We start from the raw sequence: 23,984 nt of genomic DNA, 5'->3' as shown, positions 1-23,984 counted from the left end.
TTGTGTCCATGGATTAAAAAAGCCCCAAAAATGTAATTATTTATGTATACAGGCATATATGTAACTTTGTTCCTAACTTTCTGATAGTCTCTGTCCATTTTCCAGAGATTCAGGATCTCCCGTAAATTTCTTGCCTTGTTGTGGCACTTACTATCCTTGTCTTCTCTGTTCAGTTCCTGAGTTTTCATTATAAACCGGTCATTTGCAGTGCACCAAGCTCCTGCCACACTATCTCTGATTAGCAGTTTTGGCAATCAAGGATCCTAGAATAGTTGAAGAATACTTGGAAGGAATCTGGGAATGTGTCCAGTCCAAGCTCCAGCTCAGCATGGGGTCAGAGCAGGTTGTTCCAGGACAGAGACTGAAACCTGTTCTACTGCTTGGCTGTCCATGTGAGGGAGAGACTTTTCCTTACATCCAGCCTGAACTGCTAGCTTGGCTTGTGATTCCTTTTTTTCATTTGATCTGATCTACTTTAAAATCTGTTAAATCTGTGCCATCTCTCGGTAAGACTCTTACACGTATGGTCCTTCTGCTAAGCACCTTTAAATGGAACTTGGTTACCAAAAAGTGCTATATACAAAATATAGCTTAAATATTTTTGGAGGGGTCAGAATCTTGATGAATAAATTCTGAACTGCTCATACTAGAAATTGTTTCCCCCTTGGATAAGCTTAGACAATTGAAGGACAATTTCCACAGATAATAGTGAAAACAGAACTTAATTTTGTTTACTAGCTTTTTCAAGAGTAGTGAGCTAATAATCTCTTTTATAACTTGCACTTAATTGTTGACTGAATGTATAAACCCTTTATTTAAAAGGTCCTATCACATTTTAGCAAGTTTTCTAGACATCGCATTTAACTTTTTTTGTTGCTAATGATGTTTCTTTGGTTTAGTTTTGGCTTCAGCTCATAGCACTGCATTTGTTTCATTTACAATTCGTTAGAAGTGGTTCATATGAGCAAATCAAGAAAGTGTTTGCTAGGTAATGAATTACATCTCATTTTCAGAAAACTGGTAACATTTGAGGCCTGCAGCTGGCGACCACGAACCTGCCAGTCCTGACTTGTGGAGGGCAGGTGTTCTCTGTGTGCATGAGCACAGACCCACATAGAAGAGCTTCAGGAGGGCTGGTATCCCCTGCTGCTGGGCTCCACTCTGTGTTCTGTGAGAGCAGCCCTTTGGTTTCTGCTGCCCAGGGGAGTCTGTGGCCTGCAGGAGCTGCAGGAGCGTGTCTGTGCAGAATTGGGCACATAAAGGAACTGTAGGCTGTGTGAAATTCATTTTTGTGCTGCTGTTCAAACAGGTCTTGTGTTGATATGTGTTCTTTAACTGCTCTCTTACTGGTGAGTTTGTAATTTAGTTATTGGGTTAGATTTGTCTTGTAGCTTGCAGTAAGTGTTATAGAAATAGTTACCAAGAGTAGAGATACTTTCTGAAGCAAGAAATTATGCTGCTCTTCCTGTAGCTTGGAGCTGTTACTTCAAATAAGAATTATCTGCAGAGGCTGTGTCTGTTGCTTCATCTGCAAAATTCAGACAGTTATAATCTACTTTCCATTCCTTTCCCTCTTTCCCTCTTCCATTTTCTTTCACCCTTCTCTCTCTCTTTGTCTCTTTCTTTTCTTCCTTCTCTCACCCTTCTGTCTTCCTGTACTAATGCCCATATTCTGGGGGCATTCTGAGCCCCTGGCTTGTTTTAAATCACATTAGATAAAGTTTCACCATATCTCACCTTGCCCTTGTTTATCAGGGAGTGCACTGTGTGTCCAGATGCTCTAAATCATTCTTTAAAAAAGGTGTTTGTTTTTTTGATTCCTGGATAGATACTGCTCTCATTAAAGTTATTTCAAATTTGTGTATTTTTTACTCCTGACATTTCCTGTAAGCATCTCTCTCAAAAAGTCAATGTACGTGTGAGACTGGAATGTAACTTCATATTTGTGTCAGCTTCCTTAAATTTAAATAAGGATGAATGTATGCACAGCTCTCACTATCACAGGTTTGATAGGCCTTTCACTAGTCTTTTCTTTGTCTGCATTCTTTTTTGTGCCTTCAGAAGATATGTTTCAAAAATTATGCACATAGTTCTGTTCTGGTGCTTGAGTCTTATTTTCAGAAATAAGTTAATAAATATAGTAATTTTCTTACATTAAAATTTTCCATTACTTAAACACAATTAATTTCAAGATGTTTTGTATGTAAGTGAGTAATTTATCCCCAAATGTTTGATATAAGCTGAACAGCCTTCAGAATTTAACTGAAGAAACTTATTTTTATCAGGAACTTTTGGTTTTGTTATATGAAAATACTGTTGACTTATGAAAATACCACACAAGTTTGGAATATTCCTGAGGCATGACTGGAAAATCAACAATTCCACGTTGGGACTATGGCTGTTAAGGCATATTGTGTTTCACTGTTTGGGGGAGGGTTTATTTTGCACATATTATTGAATTTATATTTGTTGTTAAGATAATTTGCTTTCTTTCAGAATGCAGGGACATCCTGCTTCCTGTGATTACAAAAGAGCTGAGAGAATTACTGGAACAGAAGGAGGATCAGCAGCTCCAGGTCCAGGAGAGGAAATACTGTGTTGAATTACTTAATAGCATCCTGGAGGTTCTGAGCTGTCAAGACCCTGTAAGTATTGATGATGATGTAGAGAGCCCAAGTCTGTACAAAGCCTGAGCTGATTAGGAAGTAAATTATTGATGATGATTAATCTCTTTCAAATATTTAGTACAAGTCAGTGGCAAATTGAACTTTTCTCCTATTTTTCATAAACTTAAACCAAAGGGCAGTTGAGGTATTGAAGATGAATACTGACTCCTGAGTTACCTGGTCCAGTTGAAGATGTCTCTGCTCATTGCAGGGGATTGGGCGACATGACCTTGCAAGGTCCCTTCCAACCACAACTTTTCAATTATTCTGTAATTATTTTAATTACACAGAATAAATTTTAAATTTAATCTAGCTCCTTTTTTAAAACCCCTGTTGTTTCTGAAACAAATGCTTTTCACTGTACAGATGTTGTAGGTATGGTTTCTGCTTTCAGCAACCTCTGGGTAAAGCAGATTACTCTTTACTATATTTCACTTGGAGATTGTAGTTTCTTTAGCAGATTTTTGACATTTTGGAACACTGGAATTTTCATCTGGATGGTTCTTTTTTCCCTCATTTTAGAGAATGTTCAATTGACTTTTTAGTCCCTCACTTTTTAATGAGCAGCAGGTTATTCAATGAAACTTCTCAAAAATTTGAGGCATTTATTCTGAGAAAACATCATAAGTAGTTACATTAAGAAAGCTGTAATTTCCTTAACCTGTGACTATGTGCTGATTTTTCCTCAACTATAGTTTTCTGATACATGTGTTCAAACTTTGCAGACTTTGGATTAAGGCAAGCTGTCATTTTAGGAGTTTTTCACTGTGGCTCCTTGGATCATTTCCTGGTAAATGAAATCATTACAGCATATATCTTGATTTCATGAAAATCTTTGATACTGCTGAGGCTTTTCAGTTTGCACAGGGCAATCTTCCCATGTGTATTATGAGCTATTTGCCTCATTGGTTTAGACTTAAGCAGTTCAGGAGGGATTGGTCCAAGGGGATACAAAAGAAATATTGGAACATTTAAATTTGGAATGTAATTCTTAAGATAAATGCTGAAAGTATGATAGGACAAAAATTGAAGCTATCATCTCATAAGGCTATAATGCAAAGTAACCAGTTTTGTTACTGTATCCTTTAAAAGGTAAAACACAGCTGTAAAGCAAGATGGAGTAATGCTTTCTTTGTGTGTACCACATAAATGAAGTTTATTTTTGAATTTAACAGTTGCTGTCCATAGCAGCAGTTGCTGACATGTAAAAGGCTCATTAAAGCCTACTGAAAATATGGTTTTGTAGCTCATCTCTGTGTGATTGAGAGCATTATGCAGAACAGCGGAAGAATTGCTGAAAATTTAAAACACATACATTAAAAAAAATATATGGAAATTTGTTCAACAGAAGTGGCATTTCTGCAATAGATTCTTTCAAGGAAGGTAAAATGGAGATTCTCTGTGAGATGTTTAGGTCACCATTATCTACAGATTTTGCTTGCAGTGAATACTGATGCATTTCTGATATAGGGAGAAAAGCCCCTGGGGGTAAGTGTAAGTCCAGCAGTGGTGTCAGAACATGCTGAGCCCTCTAGAGGCATCATATTCCTAAGAAATATTGTACAATAGTTGGGGTATCAACAAAAGGACCAGATGCTTCTGTTGCAGAAAATCCATACCCTGGCCTGCCTCTGGCAATAGAACTTCTGGTCAGAGAAAATATGGATTTTAGAATATATAAATCATGTGTCATTAACACTGAGGTTTGTAACCACAACTGCAAATGTGTGGCCCTCACTCGTAGCTTTTCCCTTCTTTGACAGAAGAATCCATGGATTATTATTGCATTTTTTTAATCAAACACTGATCCTGCTTCACTACTGAAAATTTTCTATTAAGATGACTTAGCTGAAGGAGGAAAAAAGGAGCAAAGGAAGGGAGCACAGCAGCATCCAAGGACCACACAGTCATTTGTCTTTGAGAGCCACTACAGATTTCTCTGGATTGTAACACACTTTTTTTTTTCCAGCTGAATTGAGAACTCTTGTTTCAAGGCTGTGTTTGCCTTGCAGCAGAAAATACTTTGTAACCTGTAGGCAAATGAAAGAGTTCACATATGGCTAAGTTATTGTTTGGGCAATGTCCTTCAGGATGCCTTTCTTCAGTGTGATCTAGATACAGACAATTAGTTTGGTAATTAACCAAATTATTTCAGCTGGGATTACACTTGAACACTAAGATGAATGCAGTTTTCTATTCAACAATTCATTCCCTGCATTTCTTAGCCTCCTTCTAAGAAAATGGATGGTTTGACCTGCTGGAGGAGAAAGCTTCAGCCTTTAGTAGCAGAATCATGTTACAATATTAATAACACCAATGTCTTACCCCTATTTCTTCTGTTTTTTCCATCTCAGTAGAGAAACATGGTTTCAGAGTAGTATTCAAAACTTTTTGGAAACTTAACTTTGATATTTTTGCATCACATTTATTCTGTGAAAGTCATCAGAAATAGAAGGCACACAAAGGACAGGGAAGAAAAAACAGCAGTAGTTCTGTTTCATGTGGTGAAAATTTATACTGTGAGGTGATCTTTGAAGTAGTTACAGAATTTTTGAAGAATGTGCTTTCTTTTCAAAGGAAAGGATATTTTGGTATTACCAGCTCTGCTCTACTGTTGTGCCTCACATTGTTTAGTGAGTGGGAAAGGGGAATCATCAGATTCTTGTGTTCAAATGCTGTTTTCTTCAGCTGCTGCCTCACTGCTGGGTTCTGCAGGTAGCCAGCATGTTGTTAAAATCTCTGTTTTGTGTAGTGTTTGTGTGTTGATTTTTATGACTAGACAGTCACTGTTGGGCATCTCAGTGAGATGCCTAGGATTGATTTTAAGATTCCTCTCCAGCAAACAACTTTTGGACATAAATGGCATTGTTTTGATTTAATCATGTCTGAAATTAGCTTTATAGCTTGAGATTGTGCTTCAAGCACCTGTGAAATGCAGTTAAATCTCAGAACTGCAAGTAAGTCATTGATGAAGGTCATGATGAAATCAGTGATTTTTTTGTTTCTGTTTTACTTTAAACCACTTCCCTTTTCCCTCTTTACAACACTTTGTTTCATGCCAGTCTGGCAGCCCTTCATGAGGTGACTTTGTCTCTAATCTGATATAGATTCTATGTTTTAATATTTCTTGAATCAGAACAAAATTTTATTTATAGTGCTTACAAAATTAAATGTAATGGTAAATGCCTTCTCTTGGAATCTACAGTGAAATTAAATGTTATGGTAAATGTAACAAAATTAAATGTAATGGTAAATGCCTTCTCTTGGAATCTACAGTGAAATCTTGGTTAAGACTAAAAGTGCAAGAGAGATGAAGACTCTTTTCCTGTCCTGTGCATTGTCAGTAATTGGTAGCAGTTGCATTTTAAGCTGTTTAGCAAACAAGCCTGGAAGCATTTTTAAATTGTAAAGAAATTTTTTAGCATTTCCCTAAATTATGATGGATCTTAAAGCTTTAGCAAAAGAGAATATCAAAGGAATGTAGTCAAGAATTCTGCATGTTCTTTCAGGGTCAATTACCTTAAGGTCGTCTGCAGAGACTTTTCAGCCAGAACGATGCAGGATTATGAGTTATGGTTTAAAAAAGAAATTGTTATCCTTTTATACATGCCTTTATTTGTGTGTGTGTCAAAGAAGGAATACAAGTTACAGAACTGGGTGCGCCCGAGAGTGGGCACACAGGATCTGGTTGGTGCAGAGCTCATTTCCTCTGTGGCTGCCCACAGAGGACTGCCATGGTTTAGATTTGTGACCAGAACAGTTGATAATGCAGCAATGAGATTTTAATTGTTGCTGAACAGTGCACAGTGCCAAGGCCTCTCATGTTTCTCACTGAGCCCCACACCAGGGAGGAGGGCAGAGCTGGGTGAGAGGGAGGGCACAGAGCAGGGACAGCTGCAATGAATTGACAGAAGTGTTTCCCAGTGGGTATCTCAAGTACAGGTAGTGTAATATTGTCATTCCCAAGCAGCCATTCACTTAGTCCCTGTTTTCCAGTGTCCAAATAAATGAACACTCCATCAGAATCTGAAGTGCAGGGTTGACTGTGAAACAACAGAGTTGCCTTTTCTGCCCCAATCCTGTAGCAGTTTAAATAGAAGATGAAAGCTAAATCAAACAATATCTGCTTTTACCCTGCACAGATATTTTTGAAAGAGAGTGAAATTTTGTTTGGTTTGGATTTTCTATTAACTAATCTGTGTGCCAAGCTCTGCCATCCAGCCCAAGAAGGAACCTGAAGGTGTTTGAGTTCTGTGAGAGCACTCCCTCCTGCTGACCTGCCTACAGAGCATGAGCTCTGGTTCTTCCATGCCTTGGCAAATCTTTTCAACGGGGATGACAAACATTTTTGATCTCTGTATTTAATTAAATGGAATAATACAATTAATATTTTCCAAGGGAACATTTATATATTATATAAGTAGTTAATATAGCTCATAAAAAAATTTTATGCTTAATCAGTGGACTGAAGCCAAATGATGGTGGGTTTTCCCATGTCATCCTTGTGAAGAGAAGTGTGATCTGAAAAAGAACATGTTGCAGTTGGTTGTTAGACTGTCTTCTGAAGCTAGAAGCTGTAAGATAAAAGCTGAAATCTTGTGTATTGACAATGTGTGAAAACAATTTTTGATAATTTCTCAGTGTCAGTATTGAATGCCTAATTGTTTCTTAGATTGTCAAGAAGAAAGTCTCAGTTTCATAGAGAAACCATTTTATTTCATCTGCTAATGTTTCTCTGAAAATTCAGAAGTCTAGCAGAAAATAACCTTTGTGTGCTTGAGCATATGTAATAGTCTTTCCAGGAGAGGTTTGTTATGTGCTATTTGTGAATTAAGAATAGAGCTCATCTTTAATGATGGAGTCAGGGCTAAATGTTAAAACTCATTATGCAATGTTCTGAACTGTTACTAATTATGGTATAGCATGTACTGAAATGTGGAAGTGAACTTACATTATATGAGCCCTCATCTTTTAATTTAAAAAAGGGAAAGTAATGAACAAATAACATCCTTCTGCTAAGTGCTCCTACATAGTTTATCAGTCTTGGCTGTTGATAATATTTTTTTAAATTATAGTGGTAAACAATGTTATAAAAACAACAAATGTGTCTTCTCTGCAGCCACTCTCAAGTGCAGTCATGTTATAGACAGTGGACTGTACCTGAAAAAGTGAAATTTTAAAGAAGGAAACACCAAACACAATTTATTCCATGACTACATTGTTCATTTACAGAGTATAACAACTTCTGAAATGCTGTGACAGGTGAGGAGATCACTTCAGCTTGTGTGTGTCATTGTCAAAAGTAGGCACACAGTTTGTGGTGACTGGGATGGGGCTGGCCCAGCCTCATCCCCAGTGGCACAGCTGTGAGAAGCAGGTGAGCAGCACTGACAGCAATGAGCCATGGAGTGCCCAGGGGCACTGAGCAACCACCAAAGGGAGCAGAGGGCACACAGGGGCACTGCATGGACAGGAGGGTAGGAAAGGGTGGGCTGAAGAACAGGAAGGGCAGGTGCTTGCAGCCTTCTGATGTGGTCTGCTGTTACTCTGTGTGGGTGGAAGCCTCCTGCTACTGTGTGGTGACACTCTGTGTATTGTGGCGTCTCAACTGCGACGTGTGCTGCGACAGTCAAAGGACACAGGAGGAGTAAGTGGTAATAGTGGACAAATTGCCAGATGTGAGGAAGGACCCTGTTTTGGGGTGTGGCCCGATTCAGAGCAATCAGAGTAGGAGAAAGAAAAAGGAGTTGGCTGACTCAGAGGGAAAACAGGACCTGAAGCAGTTTCTAGTGGGATAGTACTGGGGCTCAGCTACCTGAAACATGATTAAGAGCCCACCATGGCTTCTGTGATTGTGGTGCTCTTTCCCTGCTATTTCTGACATTATATAAGGGTCTTGGTGTAAGCTAAATATCCTTTTCTACTAGAAATTTGCTTAGGCTTTTTCTTTCTTGTTGTATGCTGGTTTCTGAAGTTGTTGACTGATCAGAGTAAGGTCAGTGAAACTGGGGAACAGAAGGTCATTCTCATTTGCTCAGGGTTTCAGAATCAGTAACAAACCTCCTTCAGCCTACAAGAGCAGTACTGGGGCTGACTGTATCCAGTCTGTGCCCTCCCAGAGCAGCTCAGGTAAATGAAGATGACTTTCTCCTTTGATAACTCTGTATTTGTGACTGCAGCTAAGAACATTCCTGAGCTCCAGCCTGTCCTGAGAGCACTGGCAGATGTGGGGAGCTGTGAGAGAATTTGCTTTGAGTTAACTGTACCAGGGTTAAGCTACAGACTGCTCAGTTAGGGGGAGAACAGGACTCCTTTGAGTGAGAGATGGGAAGTGACTGTTTGAAACAAAAACCCAGTTGTGGAGTAGATTGGGCTGAAATTGGACACGAGTATTGCACTGAAATTGCTGGAACTAAGGAGCGGTGTGAGCAAGAATAATTAGTGTTGCTCTTTTAATAGGGCTGTTATATTGTACAACTTGAACTGTCAAATGGAAATAATTGGTTTCTTCTTACTTTTCAAAGAGATATGATTTTAATATCAAAACTCTGGTTTTTTCATTTGCAGGCTTCAACTTATCACCATATTCAAGAAATAATGGTGCAGTTACTACGCACAGTGAACAGAACTGTTATTACAATGGGACGAGATCCATTAATTGTGAGTAATATTTTAATGCATTTTCAATGCTTTGAAACTCATTTTATAGTTATCCTGGAAAAAATGCAAATATAGCATTTGTGAATTATTGGAAAAAATATATTCACAATATATATATTGTGAATATATTATCAATTCCTTGTGAATTATTTTTTTTAATTTAAAAAGTCTCAAGCTTTACTCTTTTTTTTTATTCAGCTGTGACACTCTAGTCAGTCTTTTGAAGTGTAGTTGTAAGATTTGAACATTCTTTAAGAGAACAAATGATAAATAGAAAGCTAGTTGATATTTGCAAAAAAGAAGAAAGTTTTACAAAGCTGCATAAAGGACATGGTTTAAGACATTGAAAAGAGTATTTCTACAAACCAAAAGTGAAATTGTATGAGTAAAACTGAAAAAAAAATATCTGGGCATGTGCTAGAACTAAACACTCACCAGAGATTATTTTTTTTGTGGAGGTTCCATGATTTAAGAGTTATATTTGAGGACAGGTTCTGCAATTTATTCAGATTTGAGTACACATCTCCTGAGTGCTCCTCTGGATTTGGACTATTTGTGAGAATGCAAGGAAGTCATTGGGAATTTGGAGCTTGCCCTTCAGACTGCTCACTTATGGGAAGATAGTTTTTAATGGTTTGTCTTTGGAGATGTATTTTATTCTACAAAATCATAGCATCATTTACTTAATGATTTTGTCCACAAGAGATACATTGTGTGCCTTTTAAAATGTCCTGTGTTTCCCTGTTTACTTCTACTGGAAAATAAAGTTTTAGATCATTGCCAGCCAGAGCATGTGTGCCTCCTAATGATTAGACTCCTAATAATTGAGACTAATTGAGTTCCTCAGAGGAAATATTTGCCAATGGTTGCTTTGAACTCCCTGGTGGTACATCTGCAGGTTTGAGACATCTCTGTAGCTGTTTATGTGAACTCCAGGCTGTTGTTGTTCATGTGGAACCCTTGGGCACGTCCATGGTCACAACAGGAAATGGTTTGGAGTGAAGTCCAGTGACCCTTACAGCTCTCTAGAGTGTTGGAAAATGTTTTCTGTACAAGGAAAGCATGATATGAGTGTTCTGCATGACCTAACCAGTCTATTAAGGAGCACTTCTGGCTATCATAAACAGCACATGAAAAAGCAAAATGAAGCTGTTTTAATCCTGCATAAAAGATCCATTAGGAAACCAGTAGGAAACAAGCTGGTTACAGTAAATTGAAATGGCTTGGAAAATCTGTTTCTTTTTCTTTCCTCCTCCCATCTACTGTAATTTCTTCAGCTGTTTTAACCTGAAAAGAACAAATTCAGTATGAATTTTGAAATGTCATTCTCTTGCTTCTAGTTATGTTCATGAGCACCTCTGCATATGTGTATATTGGGCATTTAGGAGGTTTTTCAAAGTGGCATTCCAATAAATTGCTACATATTCTACAGCTGAAGCAACACTTCTTAACAGAATAGCCTTTCACATGCAAATAAATTGTTTTTAACGAACAAAAGTATTTTGTATTCAGAAAGAACTGACAAAAGCTTTTTCCATGCTCTGTGTGCTACTTTAGTTCACAAAGTTAATTTTCAGGTTTGCTTTAACACTTTTCAGAGGGTCAGTCTTGCTGTGAAAGCCTGAATACTTGATCTTTTCAAAATGAAGCAGATAGTCAAGAATTATGTCCTGGAGAATGCTTAGATGAGCTCAAGTTGCTGAAATTGTGGTGAATTCTACAGGGACAGGTGGGACATCTGGAGTTTCTGCAGCTGGACTGTGTAGCTGAGGTTATACAGGTATAAGAGCCATTTCAAATGGGGCTAAATCTATCACTTCCAGGAGGACAGGAGGTTACTCTTTAGATTTTAAATTTGTTTACTGTGTTTGTGAACATTGCAAGTGTTTTTATTAACTTCTACGGTGTCATTTACTGTAACTTGAAAATGCTGTGGAAAGTAATGCAAATACTGAGTTATACTGATAAGAACAATTTACAAGACCTGTAATTCCTTACAAGTTTAAATGCCTTGCACCCGACAGATAACTGGATTTGGTTTACCTGAGGGTTTTTTTTTTTTTGCTTTCTGACAGGGATAAGCAGATTAATTTTCATATTCAGATGTTCTCACAATCTTCTAGCTTGTTAGCAGAAATTTGGGTTTATAGTTGCCTGGATCTTTTCGTGCTGTGATGCCAGTTGAAGGGAAAGGGAAAGGGAGGGTTCTGCCTTGGGCTTAGCTGGTAAGTGCCTGCTGGGAGCTGTGCTCATGTAATTACTGAGAAGAGTTAGGCTCAGAAAGAAATAATCTCCCCAGGAGAAGGAGGTGGTGGTGGAAAGGTAATTTGGCTCTCTGCAGCTACTGCAGGGAAGACTTAGTTAAATGCCATTCTTGCCTTCACTGTGGTGTTTTAGCAGCTGAAGGCTTTAACAGCTGCTTGGTTGTTTTCACTCTTAAAACCCCACACAACCTTGACTGTTTGCAGTTGTAGAAGTGCTTCTACGCTTCCATGAGGAGGGACAAGTTTATTGTCTGAAACTGGCTATTCAAGCTTTACCTTGAATATTTCATGAGATTTAGACTTTTAGATAAAGGTCATTGTCATGCAGTGAAGTCCTCCTACAGGAATTAAAGAAGTCAAATTCATAGAGTATGTAGAACACAGAAATATTGTTTTCAGTCTTGGCCAGGTTAGGTAAATAGAAATACCATAAATCCACTATATGCACCTTAAATGTTTACTTTAGTACTTCCAAAGTTGACTTTGCTCACAATATCTGTTTAACATGATGAAGTAAGTGTAGCTATGCTACGCAGAGATGTTTTTAGACAGTATTTATATATAATATTGTACAAATAAAACTTTGCCCATAAGAAATCTCTGAACTCTGTTAAGCAGAGCTACTCCAGAGCAGACAATGACCACAGAAACTATTTGCAGAGCTGCCATGGTTGGAGAATTTGATCAAATATACTCATGGTCTAGCTGAAAGCTAACAGCTTTTTTGTTTGGTATTCAAATTGACATCCTTGCTCTACCTGGAAATGCAGAATGATCCCACAACATGCCTGTTAGTTTTCCATTCATTTTTCTTTTCCCAAAAAAGAGCTGTTCCCCTCCTTTGTGATCTAAACATTGATTATTATTAACTGATTCCTGAAACCTAATAAAAATATCTTATTTTATTGCAAAAGATAACATCACATTTGAAGGGCCTAGAAGAGTACAAAGCATACATAAGAGTTCAAGTGCCATTAGGAAGATGATGTGTGTCTATGCTGGCAGGATTATTATAGTGCACAGAACCAACAGAAAGCCTACAAGAACTGCTGCTACAGGAGACAAATCAGTATTTTATTCATACATTTTTAATTTTTAAAGAAAGTTTGACTTCATAAAACAACAATTTCAAATACATTAATATTGGAATACTCTGCGTTCTGTGCAATGTTTTATATATAGCATATATAATTTAAATATGTATTTCTCAGAAGCCCACAATATTTTTGTAATCAAGTGCTGTCAGGTGGCTGTGGCTTGTGTTTTCGGCAGAGTTTTTTGACAACTTATGGGGGATTTGTGGATTCTTTTTCAATTTTATTTAAGAATATGTTTGTATTTCTAACATTTCTTTCCTGCTCTAGGAGCTGTTTTTAGGGATTATATTGTAATTTCGTAAACCAGAGAAGTTTTTGTAGCCAGTACTTTTATCTCCCAACAGTTACCAATTTCTGCTGCTCTTCCAATCCTCATGCTATAAATTCTGTAGTGTGTGTCTGGTACTTTTTTATTTCCTATAGGAATTCATAATTAGTTAATAATTTTTTTTAAAATATTAAACAATAAGAAACCCCAATGCTTTCATATCAAATTTTCATATAGCAAAGATTCTCCAGTTATGTGTTCCTGCATGGCTGAGGCTTGGCTGGCCTGGAAACCTCCCGAGCTTCCCTGCTGCTCTGGGGGCACAGGTCACAAACAGAATTTCACATCCACACCTGCATGATCCACACCTTACTGACTGAGAGAGAAATCAAAAACCCCCAACTCAGGAATCTGGAAAACAGAAGCTAATTGTGACTGGGAGGTTGAGGATTAAAAACTGGTTACACTTCTGAATGCCATCAAGCTCAGATGTTAAAATATGTAACCTGTAAGCCCTTAAATCAGTGTATTTCAGATTGTATGAGTATTGATGTTTCTTCAGGTTATAAGAAAGACTCAGAGCCTTACTTGTAACCACCTTAGGTTGGACTTTCTTAAACTAAAAAGAGTATTTCTGTTTTGCATAGTTCTCCTGACCCCAGGAATTGATTGGTGCAATGTGGTGAACCAAAGGGCTGTGGTTTGTTTAAATTAAATGATTGGGATCCTTTGAAAATAAATTGAAAGCATCATATGCATTATGTGGGCAACCCAATATCAGATAGCTTCAATTGAGCAGTTTTTGTGCTTGTCAACAAAAAGTAAAGCAAAAGGATTGCTTTTGTATCATAAATTATTAAAAATGGGTTCAATACAGAAAAAAAACTTGCTGCTTTTACTTGTGTTAAAGTTCTTGGTGTTGCTTATTATTATACTTTACCACAGGGGATATTGGTCTTAAAGCATTATTTTAATGCACAAGAATAATTTATACACTAATAAACCCCTCACTGCATCAATTATAAATACTAAAGCAAAAAAGGAATGCTCTTGGCACGGCAGCACAAGCAGTGCATGTACTTGAATGTAACATAGTGATGTGTTCTGATGGAGTCATTTAATTCTTACCTTTTTTATAACCACAACCTATTACTGAAGAGATTTTCTGTCTCGCTGAAGGCATCTAAAGATATTAGTAAAAAAATTCCTTCTGAAAAGCCTCTAAAATAACAACAGTTTTGTTCCTGTCATTTCTGTACTAACTGAAATTAACATGGAAATGGTTTTTAAGTGTCAGTCCTTTAGAATTTTGATCAATTAAGCCATGGCATATTGCAAATTTTCTTCTTAAAAATTTATTTTATAAAGAAATTAGTTCCTCCAGACAAAATTCTTCTGTGCAAAATTGGTTTTAATGTATTTTCAAATGTGTAATTAACCCTAAGAATTCAGGGAACACAGAAGTGTACAAAAATTGTACAGACATTTAAAACTAACATTGCACAATTAATACAGGATTACTTAGAAAAATAAGATGCAGGGGTTAATCTATGGAATACCCTGAACTAGGGCCACTTCTAAGAAAAGATCTGCAGTACATTCCATTCAACTTGCTTTGGGAAACCTTTTCTCCCCTGCCCCCTATATGAAAGGTGACCATGTTTTCATGAGTAAAATAATAGGATCACCAATCATAAATTGGGTTCCATTGGCACACTCTGTGCTAATGGTACCTTGAGTATTTTTGGAGGAAAGAAGTAGCTGCATTGACATTTGATAAAATCTTTTCAGCATATATATATATATATATATATAGTGCAATACAGATCCGTTCACTAAATATTTTCATGTTCAATTTTTTTCATATATTAATTTACATCTTAAGGCAAAAAAAAAATCTCGGGTTATTTTGTTACAGCAATACAGATGTTAAACGGATAGACTGGGCAAATGATTCAGTAAGACAGTAGCCAAAATAGTAATTCCTCTATATCCAGCAATTGTGTGATGACTTCTAAGGGATTGTGTCCAGTTTTAGGCTTCCAGGTGTATGAACGACATCAGTTCACACCACCAGGATGGCTGTGGCTCAGCATGGGAGATGAGAGGCAATGAAAATTGGATTTGTTCGGTCTTTTAGAAGTGAAGACTTAGGAGAGAGGTCTCATTACCCATGTAGCTCTTCTTTCAGGTGTCCTTGGACAGAGCAAGATGTAATGGGCACAATCAGGATGCAGGAAATTCAGATTAGGTGTTAGGAAAACCTGGAACAGCCTTCCCAAGGAGCTGAGGATTCTTGTCTTTGGAGATACTCACAACACAAATTCACTGAACTGGACCTTGCTTGAGCAGGGATTTAAGACTAGAGTTACTGTGACATTCTCTGGTTTTACTGCTCCCCAGTTCTTTTCAGGGAAATCCATTATGACTTCTAAATGGTGGCTTTTTGTAACAAACAAAGAAAACAATAGAGTTAAAACTTAACCTGAAATTCTTTTGTTTGTTGTTCAATATCAGAGGACAACAACAAAAATATTGCAGTGGGGAAGTGAAATAACTGTAATTGTCTCCTTTGAGGAGAGATTTGTTTGAATAATTTAGGTTTCCCTGAATTTGTTCTTGATAATGTGGTTCATTCAAAACTTGATGAAGTTTTTTCCTTTTAGTCAATGTTCTTATAAATGGGAAATAAAGGCTGTGTGACATGCTTAGCTTTGTCTACCATTGCTTTTTAAAGTAGAGATTTGAACCTTGTTATTTTTGGAAAGTTGAAAAAAAGGTCTTTACAAAGCATATGAAAGTGTCCTTGGAAAAAAACTGAGAACTTCCTTTTGAAAGAAACCATTTATTTTCTTGAAAATAGTATCTTCATGCACCTTTGTTCAGTGAGCTAATTTAATTAAATTCAATTATTTTGATTTTTCAAATACTCTAATTAAACATTCTTAACCTTTGTGATTTCATAATAGCACATTTTCAGGTGTGTGCTCTCAAGCTCTTTCTGTTTTAGCATCTTTTGAAATGTAAAAGGATGCATGAGGAAGTCAAATCCACCAGAAGCATTTTCTTTTCACCTTTTTTGTCTTTCTCCTTAACTCCTTTTTCTCGGGAGCTGGAGGATCAGGTGGTGGCTTCTGAGGTGAAGCTGAAGCTGGATTTTGCTCTGCATTGTCCAGTGTTTTCAAAATCTGATGAAATCTTCCTTCTTGTTGTCTGAAGTCATATTCTACACTATGGAAAAAAATTGAGAGACCTATGCTAGTAAGTGAGAAATTCCCCCTTTAAAGAATATGTCAAAGGCTGCTTCTCTCATCAGAATAACTTGGTATTATTCAGTGACACAGCCTGGGGTCAATACAAGGGGTTAAGGGGCTGCTCCTTTGAAAATAAGTAAATAAGTTCACTTTATTTTTTTTTTTTGAGTGGAAAATTACTTTAAGTGAGTTAAGAATTCCAACAGTGTGCCCAAAGCAATGGTACAAATATGAAAATGTACCAGGATGACCTTTCAATACATTTTATTCAAAGGTCAGATTTTGATCCCATAACCTAACAGTCATGTGCTTGCAATTAAAAACTCTCACATGCTTAACTTTGTTAAATGTGAGTGTCTCCCACTAGGACATGGACTAGGAATAAAAATATATTAAATTAAACACTATGTAAGTCTTTGAGATAAGTGGTGTTAGTTAAGAGGAAAGTAGAACTCATTTCCTCAATTGAAAGCCCTAATTATTATTGATGTCAAACAAGAGCCAAGATGTTAATTAGATAAGAGCAGATGAGTGCATAGAAATAAACGTAAGGTTCAAAAGAGTCAGTGTGGACAGGGTTTAAGCAGTATTGTGTGTATTTTCCTTATTTCAGTCATCTCTTCTGGGCAGGAGAGTGAGTTGTATCAGCTGAGTCTGCTGTGAAGGTTCTAGGGCAGAGTGGAAAGGTTCTATTTGCCATGATGTGAGGAAAAGAGCATCATTTAAAGGGTTTGGGATGTCACTTCAAGGCCCTGAAGCTGATTTTGGCACTGATCAGAAGAAATCTGTAAAGTTAGTAAATGTGCAAATCTTTAAAAACTTTTAGTTGTATTTTTATATAAAATCCATCATCATTAAATAATGTGTTGAAATTAACTAGAAGATTGTTTCCCTTAATTCATGTGTCTTGAGATTTTACACAAAATAATATAACTCAACAGGTTAAAAATAAAGCAGGAGGATAATTTTCATTTAGAAAAGAGTAGAAGGATCTCTTGAACAAGAAGCAATGTATAATAAATATTTAAAAAGCAGAAATAAGTGAAATAAAATCACTGAGTCTTGCATTTCATCAGCTTATTACTAAAACTGCAACTTGATCCTTTGAATATTCACAGACCAAGGGTGCTGGAGAATTAAATGTTGGGTTTATAGAATACATAAGAGTAGCACCCACTCATGTTACTTTTCTCCACCCTTCTTCAGAGTTTTTAATTTAATGTTGGAGATATCATCTCCAGAGGCAAGAGGTCAATTCAGTCTTCATTTAATACTGCCCATGATAACTGGTTTTGGTTGCTACTTGCATTTGTTTATTACAATACAAACATTTCTGTTACGCAACCTGGATGGAAAATCCCAAGCCTGGAATCCCTGCTGGGTAGTTAATAAAGCCAAATTTACAGTCACTGTTAGGCTGAAAAGCTCTTTATTACTCTAGTGATCAGTGTAATCCACAGGGGGATTTCTGTGAGATTAATGCATTGTTTGACTCGGGGACTGTGTGTGATGAAGATGGTTCAGTGACAGCAACCCAGCCCTCTGCATGTGCAGGGCTTGCAGCGGTGAGGAGCGAGGTTCCTTAAGAGCAGGAAAACTGGGGGCAAGATAAAACACTTGATTTTAATCACAGCTGTGATGCTGTCTTAGGGGAAAATACTTGCATGGACATTTCAGGCCACATAAAACACAGGAACTGCGTGTGTTTGTCTGGAGCAAACACTGGCAGTTGCTTCTTTCAGAGTATTATCTAATGAACTTCAAATATTAGTCACTCAGAATGCTTTTTTCATAACCACTTCCTGTGGAACACCTCTGTAAATTAAAAACTATTGTTTCCTTACCGTTTCCTCTTTGGCTCTTAAAAGTAGAAACTTTTTAGAGCACCTGTGTTCTGTGCATGTTCTATCAATCATTGCAGTGTGAGCCTCCAGGCACCATTATTGTTGCAAACTACCTGGTAAATCAAAAAGGCCCCTGAGTTTTTCCTTACTTCCTCTGTTCTTTCCTTTGAATGATGGTGCTTGTTGTTCAGGATCTATCCTGCACTGAAACCATGTAAACTTAAAAAAAAATGGTGTTTTTCCAAAGAGAGAAGGCATCCTGTGGTCAAGGGGGGGTCTGTATATAAATTCTAGGGAATGACCTGTTCACGTCTAGGCCCATAAAACACACAGAGATTGTTTGTTCAGAGACCATGATCAAGTAAAGGAAATCTCTTTTTTCTTTTTCTTTTCTTTTTTTTTTTTTTTTAATGGATGTAGTCTGTGCTCTTGGATAAGTCATGTAACTTCCCAGGGTATCCAGGGGGCTGGGAAGAAGACCTACAGCTTTGTCTCAGAGGAGTTGTGGTGTTTAATTTATGACATGTTAATTACTTGGAAATTTCATTACCAGAGGTTTAGGACATCAGTATGGGACTGGTGCATGTTGAACAATAGGTTCCAGTGCTGTGTCTAGTTTATTAAGCTCTTTACTAAATTTGGTTCATGCAGAATGTGCAGTGTAAAAAACACTTCCATGTAAGTATTTTCTATTAATTATTTCCATTAAAAACCTAAAGTTCTAGTGATTACAAACTGTTGAAGATAATGGTTTGCCATGTTCTTTGAAATGAAGGAAAAGGTTTTATCCTCAAAGAAAAATTCTCTTACCCTTTAGTTTTGTAAATGTAATCAAGTAACTCAAAGTGTGGGGTTTCTGCCTCATAACTGAGCTTGCAGAGATTGGATCATGTCTTTATAAATTCCCTTGCTGAGTGGACAAGGTACATGGGCAGCACAAGCAAGATGTTTTGGCTGCTGGCTTTGGGGTTGATGTCTGGACAGCTGGAGGCTCTTAGAGTGTGTTTGTACAGACACAGCATTTGAAACACATGCGGCTCCCAAAACACAGCCCTGAAAAGCTTTCTGGCCATAAAAGTTTAGATGAACTGCACTTTAAATCTGAAGTAGCCTACACTCAAATTGCACTGTCTGAAATTGGTAACAACTGAAGAGAAAATGTGGGACTTTTGGGTTTGGTTTGCAGGTTAACATGAGCTGTAGCTGTAGCCCACTGGCATTCAGAAAACTGAGAATTTATCTTTTCCAAGATCTAAAATTATTACAGAAACCCTAGCTTTAAAAATGTACCATACAGAGGAATTTCATCATCAGAAATGGCATCACAGATCTTCAAAGAATGCCAGTAATAACACTGTGAAACTTTAGAGGGAAGTTTCTGTTTGAATTCTCCCATGTCCAGTCCCCCTTTCCTTTCAGCTACCACCACTGTGAATTACTTTCTGCTTGGGGAACAAACCAGCACCTCATACAAAACACTTGATCTTTTCTTAAAAACCGGGTTAGTCACAGTTGAGATATTTTACAGGTGTGAGCAAAGCACTGTTTTGTGCAGCTGGGGGGTGTCCAGGCAGGACAGAACACGGGGGGGAAGCAGGGTACCTGTAGATGATGCACGCCGTGTTCTGACAGGTGCTGCAGTTGTTGAGGTCCTGCCCAGTGTGGTAGAAGTTACGCCTGGAACAGACAGCAGTTCATGAGATGTGGAGTTACTGACACAAAAACAGAGCTCTGAGTCTTTCAGGAAAAAAAGCCATTCTGCTCACCACTTCTGTTAGCCCTACTAAAAATTCCACTATCAAATTCTAAGCTGGAAGGTTTCTTTGAAAACACACAAGCCCTGTGAGCCTTGTCTTGACCTTTCCCACCTCATGCTGTTAAGAGTTCTGGTTGTTGGTTCTGGTATGAATACTTGTTATGAAAACACTTAGACATGAGACTGCTTCTAACCAACACACTTTGAAGTATTTGAAAATCCATGCAATTTGCTGAATCAATCTGATCTCTGTCCTTATGCTTTCCAGTCTTCCCTTTTCATGTTTCCTTATTTGAGTATAACCAAGTGAGATTTTTACTGCTGATAAGTTACAAATTTGTAGTGTTGAGAAAAAAAGAAAAGTGAGTTTTCATGCTTAACACCAGCTAGAGCTGAAATACTTTTATTGTATTGATGGAGAGACCTGCATTAGAAACTGGTTTAGATTGGTGGCTCATTATGTCTGAAGAAAGTATAACACTTATATTTAACAAGTTTTATTTGAATTAGGGGAGATGAGTTGGTCCCAAAATAATTTTCTGATTGTTTTGGGAGAAATGGGAGTTCTTCATGTGCATTGTTGTGCTATCAATAAAAGTGCTTGGGACATTCAGTGTTACTGTGAGATGAATCTGCCAAGGTGCATTGAAGCTTCTCATTGAATCTCAGAGTGACACTTTAAGATATTTGACAAATTTTCTTTTCAACCATGTGGTACCTGAACAGAAATGGATTATAAATATTGCTGGATAATCTGACTGTGCTTCACTGCAAATTTGTCTTTGCTATAGGCAGATTCACAAACATAATTGAAACTTAGGTTCTCCTCTAGAGAGGTGCATGCAGGGGGGAAGGAGTGGGTGTTCTTTTCTGTCTCTTCCCATGGAACCACAGTCAGGTGGTGTCTGGATGAAGATTACAACAGAGAAATGACTGCTTAGGCTTGAGACATACTTGGATCCCTGCCTCCAGTCTTACCTCTCACCTGAATTTTTGGTTTGGAGTGCTGTAAATGTTTATTTGCATTTTTGCTGTTAGTCTGTCTATGTGGATTTTGTCTCTTGTGTTTAGGCTGTTACAAACTTGGTGCTGGAAATGCATATGGAACAAGCCTCTGAGAGAGGGTATGTAACCCTGAGGCAGGAGCTGAATTGTATGGGGAAAATGTTACATGGAACAAGAATTTTTGTGGGCACAATGGAAGCAAATTAAAGTACTTTCATGCTAAAAGCCAGGTGGACATTACCAGTTAATGCTTCCTGATAAAAAAAGGTAACATGTATGGAGTAAAATCACATGCTAACCAGATTTATATTATTTTAAATTTTTAAATGAGTGTAAATTATTATTTGAATTGTGAGTTAGAAAGTTATTCAACAGAAATACAAGTTAACTTCAATTCCAAGCTAAAATACTTGGAAAAAGAAAAAAAATCTTCAAAATAGATTTTTTTTCCCATCAGAAGCTGTAAGAAAATTGGAGTATATAAAGTCGTGGCCTCAGTTAGCTCCCTCCTGAGAGTTCTGCCCATGGGACCAAGTGCAAAGCCCTGATGCTGGGTGGTGTGAGCACGGCAGCGTCGTGCTCTGGGCTCTTTCTGCAGCTGCTCCTACACAAAACCCTCAGTGCAGCCTCCTTGTTGTGGTGTTTGCAGAGTTTGTGGAAATGTGGAATATTACCTGATTTGGTCGTTATTGTAGTCAGGAGATACAGCTGATACACATGATCTAATTTTAAAATTAAGAGTGCAGTTTTGCATGCATAAGTGATTTATCTACCTGCATGAGATAGATGCCTGTGCTAAAGATTAAATTTATGGTGGCATAGTCTCTTCATGTTCTTTTTTCTTTAAAAAGTGAAATGGAACCTTTATTCCCTTGCTTTGTTTCTGAGTTTTCAAATATAAGTTGTTTGAAGGATATACTACTTTACAACAAAACAGACTTTAAAGTGTGTCCTAGATGCATGCACTTGCTGTAAGTAAGAGATGCTGTTGATAGCTTGGAAAGCTCTATTAGGATACTCTGAAACCTGTTTTGAGCATAAACATATTTAAAATTCTATTTTAACTTTGTCCAGTCTTTAGATGTTAGTAGCATTTATGGTATTATTATTATTATTTATAATGCATAATAATGCATGAATACTGCTTGTAGCCTTGGCACAGTCACCATAGTGACAATAAATACAGGGTTTTTTTACATTGTTATGGGGTGAGAAGGGAGCTACTCTGAAACCTGAGAGTCTGAAGTGAGCTCCTGCTGACAGCCTTCACATACTCTGTCCTTAGTTCTCAGTCTGGCACTTGGTGTGTGTCTGCCCATGCCATGCTTTGAACACCCTACATGTAAATAAAAAAGGGAGTTGTTAAGCTGGGTCTTGCATTGCATTTTGTAAAGGCAGTGTCAGCTAAAGCCAAGCTATAAAAGGACTTGCCTCTCTGCTGAGGCCTAAACATCACAAAAAGGGTGTAAGATACATTTTTGCAGACTCATCTTTAAATATCAGAAGAGCTGTGTTTTTCAGTAGCAAAGGTTAAAAGAATGCTAATATCTACTTTACACTTCTGATGAATTACTGATATTAAAAATGAACCATACCCTTCACTTAGGGCTCTGGATTTTTCCAAGTCTTGGATTACATTCAAAAGGACTTTTATCTTCTCCTGGTTGGACTGCAAGGATTCCTCTACAGACTGCAGCCTGCCTTGTAGGGCACAGAGTTCTCCATGTGCCAAGTGAATTTGATTAATTTCATTAATCTCTTTGTTGCTTTGTGGGTTTATTTCACTCCTTGGCGGATAAGACTTCATGTGAAATCCTTCTAAACAGCTGTCACACTGGGAAGCATCTGACTGGGTGGACTTTTTCTGGATCTCAGTATTACATGACAGACATGGTTTGGATGCATTGCTGCTGGGCAGTGACACTGGCGGGCAGGCATCGCTTGGTAACGTCGCACAGCTGGAACCTGGCTTGTGCTCTCCTGCCTGGTGACAGTCTCTGAGGAAACAAGGAGATGAGCTGTGATTTGATGAGGGTGACAGGGGAGTAGTTTCCTTACTGCTGGCATCTTTGCTGGCTGCAGGCGGCTCAGAATTGCTTTTCTCCACTTCAGGAGCAGCAGAGTGGGGGTTACATTCACTGCAGCTCACAGAATTGCTCAGGGAAGGCTCTGCTCTGTCAGAATCAGATGACAGTGTGCTGTTTTCATGACTTTCGTTGCTGTTGATGACGGTAGAAGAATGCAGTGAATTACTTGAAGCTGTGGTTGTGTCTGGTGCATCCAGGGGAACATTTCTGTCTTGTGGGAAACTCACATGAATGTATTCAGGCACCTGTGTAGACGCAGTTGTCTTGTCTGACACTGAGAAATCACCCGAGTACCTCGGTCCATTGCTTTGTGCTTTTGATGACCTTTGACCCAAGCCCACCTCACTATTCCTGCACCCATCCTCCAAGTCGTGACTTATCCTCAAGTAGCAGAGCTCTGAGGACAGAATGTCTGGTTCACAAAGGGTGCCATTTACCTGGACAGAGTTTTCAGGCTCTGCTGGCATTTCTGTCAGTGATTTGCTTACTGTCAGCTTTTTCCTTTTAAAAACAGGGAAGTGTTTCCTGAGGCTGGGAGAAGTTTGTATGGCAATATTCCGAAGCCCCTTCTGAGCCCTTGGAAAAGTTGGAGACTGAGTTAGCAAAAAATTGTGATCCCTAAATATTTCAGTTTTTCCAGTAGTGAGTGCGGTGTCTCGGGCAGGATTGGCCTCCAGCTCTGCCTTGGTGCTGACACCATCATCCTTGAACCGGACTTGCTGGGATTTGGTCCTGCGGTGCTGGGGGTGTCTCATAAAATCTGCTGAGTCCAGGCTGTTCCTTTTCAGTAGCACTGGTCGCATTTTCATGTTTTGCTGGGCCATTGAATCACAACTTAAAGTCTGTAAGTAACGTGTTTCTTTGCGACCCATTTCACTTGACATTTGACCTGTATGTTAATATTGTTTCTAAGATACAAATTAACACCTTACTCTTGGAGCTTATCATTCTTCTCCTTGCTATTATGTATATTTTCAACTGGCATGTTCTCTTTAGGGATCCTCTTTCAAATTTAATTGCTGATTAGACCAAAACTAAGATAAATAAAATATAAATTTTAAGGAAAGATTTCTTGTAGCTCAG

At 38.0% G+C, this 23,984-nt stretch overlaps 2 protein-coding genes across 3 annotated transcripts in view; one reads left to right on the top strand and one right to left on the bottom strand.

Moving 5' to 3' along the window:
* The window catches only part of DOCK2 (dedicator of cytokinesis 2), a 157,772-nt gene that overhangs the window by 52,490 nt on the left and 81,298 nt on the right, over window positions 1-23,984 (top strand). For both annotated transcript variants that reach the window (XR_011004276.1, XM_068205595.1), the window contains exons 26-27: window positions 2,497-2,645; window positions 9,234-9,326. Coding sequence is in view for 1 of the 2 variants with exons in the window: in XM_068205595.1 (XP_068061696.1) it covers window positions 2,497-2,645; window positions 9,234-9,326 (242 nt within the window). In the remaining variant the exon portion in view is untranslated. The remainder of the gene's footprint in view (window positions 1-2,496; window positions 2,646-9,233; window positions 9,327-23,984) is intronic.
* On the bottom strand, window positions 15,713-23,976 carry INSYN2B (inhibitory synaptic factor family member 2B). Its single transcript, XM_068205600.1, has 3 exons — window positions 22,410-23,976; window positions 19,656-19,730; window positions 15,713-16,186 (listed from the first exon to the last, which is right to left on the bottom strand). The coding sequence occupies exons 1-3, from the start codon at window positions 23,783-23,785 to the stop codon at window positions 16,000-16,002; spliced, it is 1,638 nt and encodes a 545-aa protein (XP_068061701.1). The 5' UTR covers window positions 23,786-23,976; the 3' UTR covers window positions 15,713-15,999.

This window comes from Anomalospiza imberbis, chromosome 15, assembly GCF_031753505.1.
Source record: "Anomalospiza imberbis isolate Cuckoo-Finch-1a 21T00152 chromosome 15, ASM3175350v1, whole genome shotgun sequence".
Lineage (NCBI taxonomy): Eukaryota > Metazoa > Chordata > Aves > Passeriformes > Viduidae > Anomalospiza > Anomalospiza imberbis.
This window is presented reverse-complemented; position numbering and strand designations above follow the sequence as displayed.

Coding starts and splice junctions, on each gene's coding strand:
- INSYN2B (XM_068205600.1), bottom strand. CDS start 23,785: ATGTCAAGTGAAATGGGTCGCAAAGAAACACGTTACTTACAGACTTTA. Junction 19,731..22,409: donor TCCAGAGCCCTAAGTGAAGG/GTATGGTTCATT, acceptor TGTCTGTTCCAG/GCGTAACTTCTACCACACTG. Junction 16,187..19,655: donor ACGGCGTGCATCATCTACAG/GTACCCTGCTTC, acceptor TTTTTTCCATAG/TGTAGAATATGACTTCAGAC.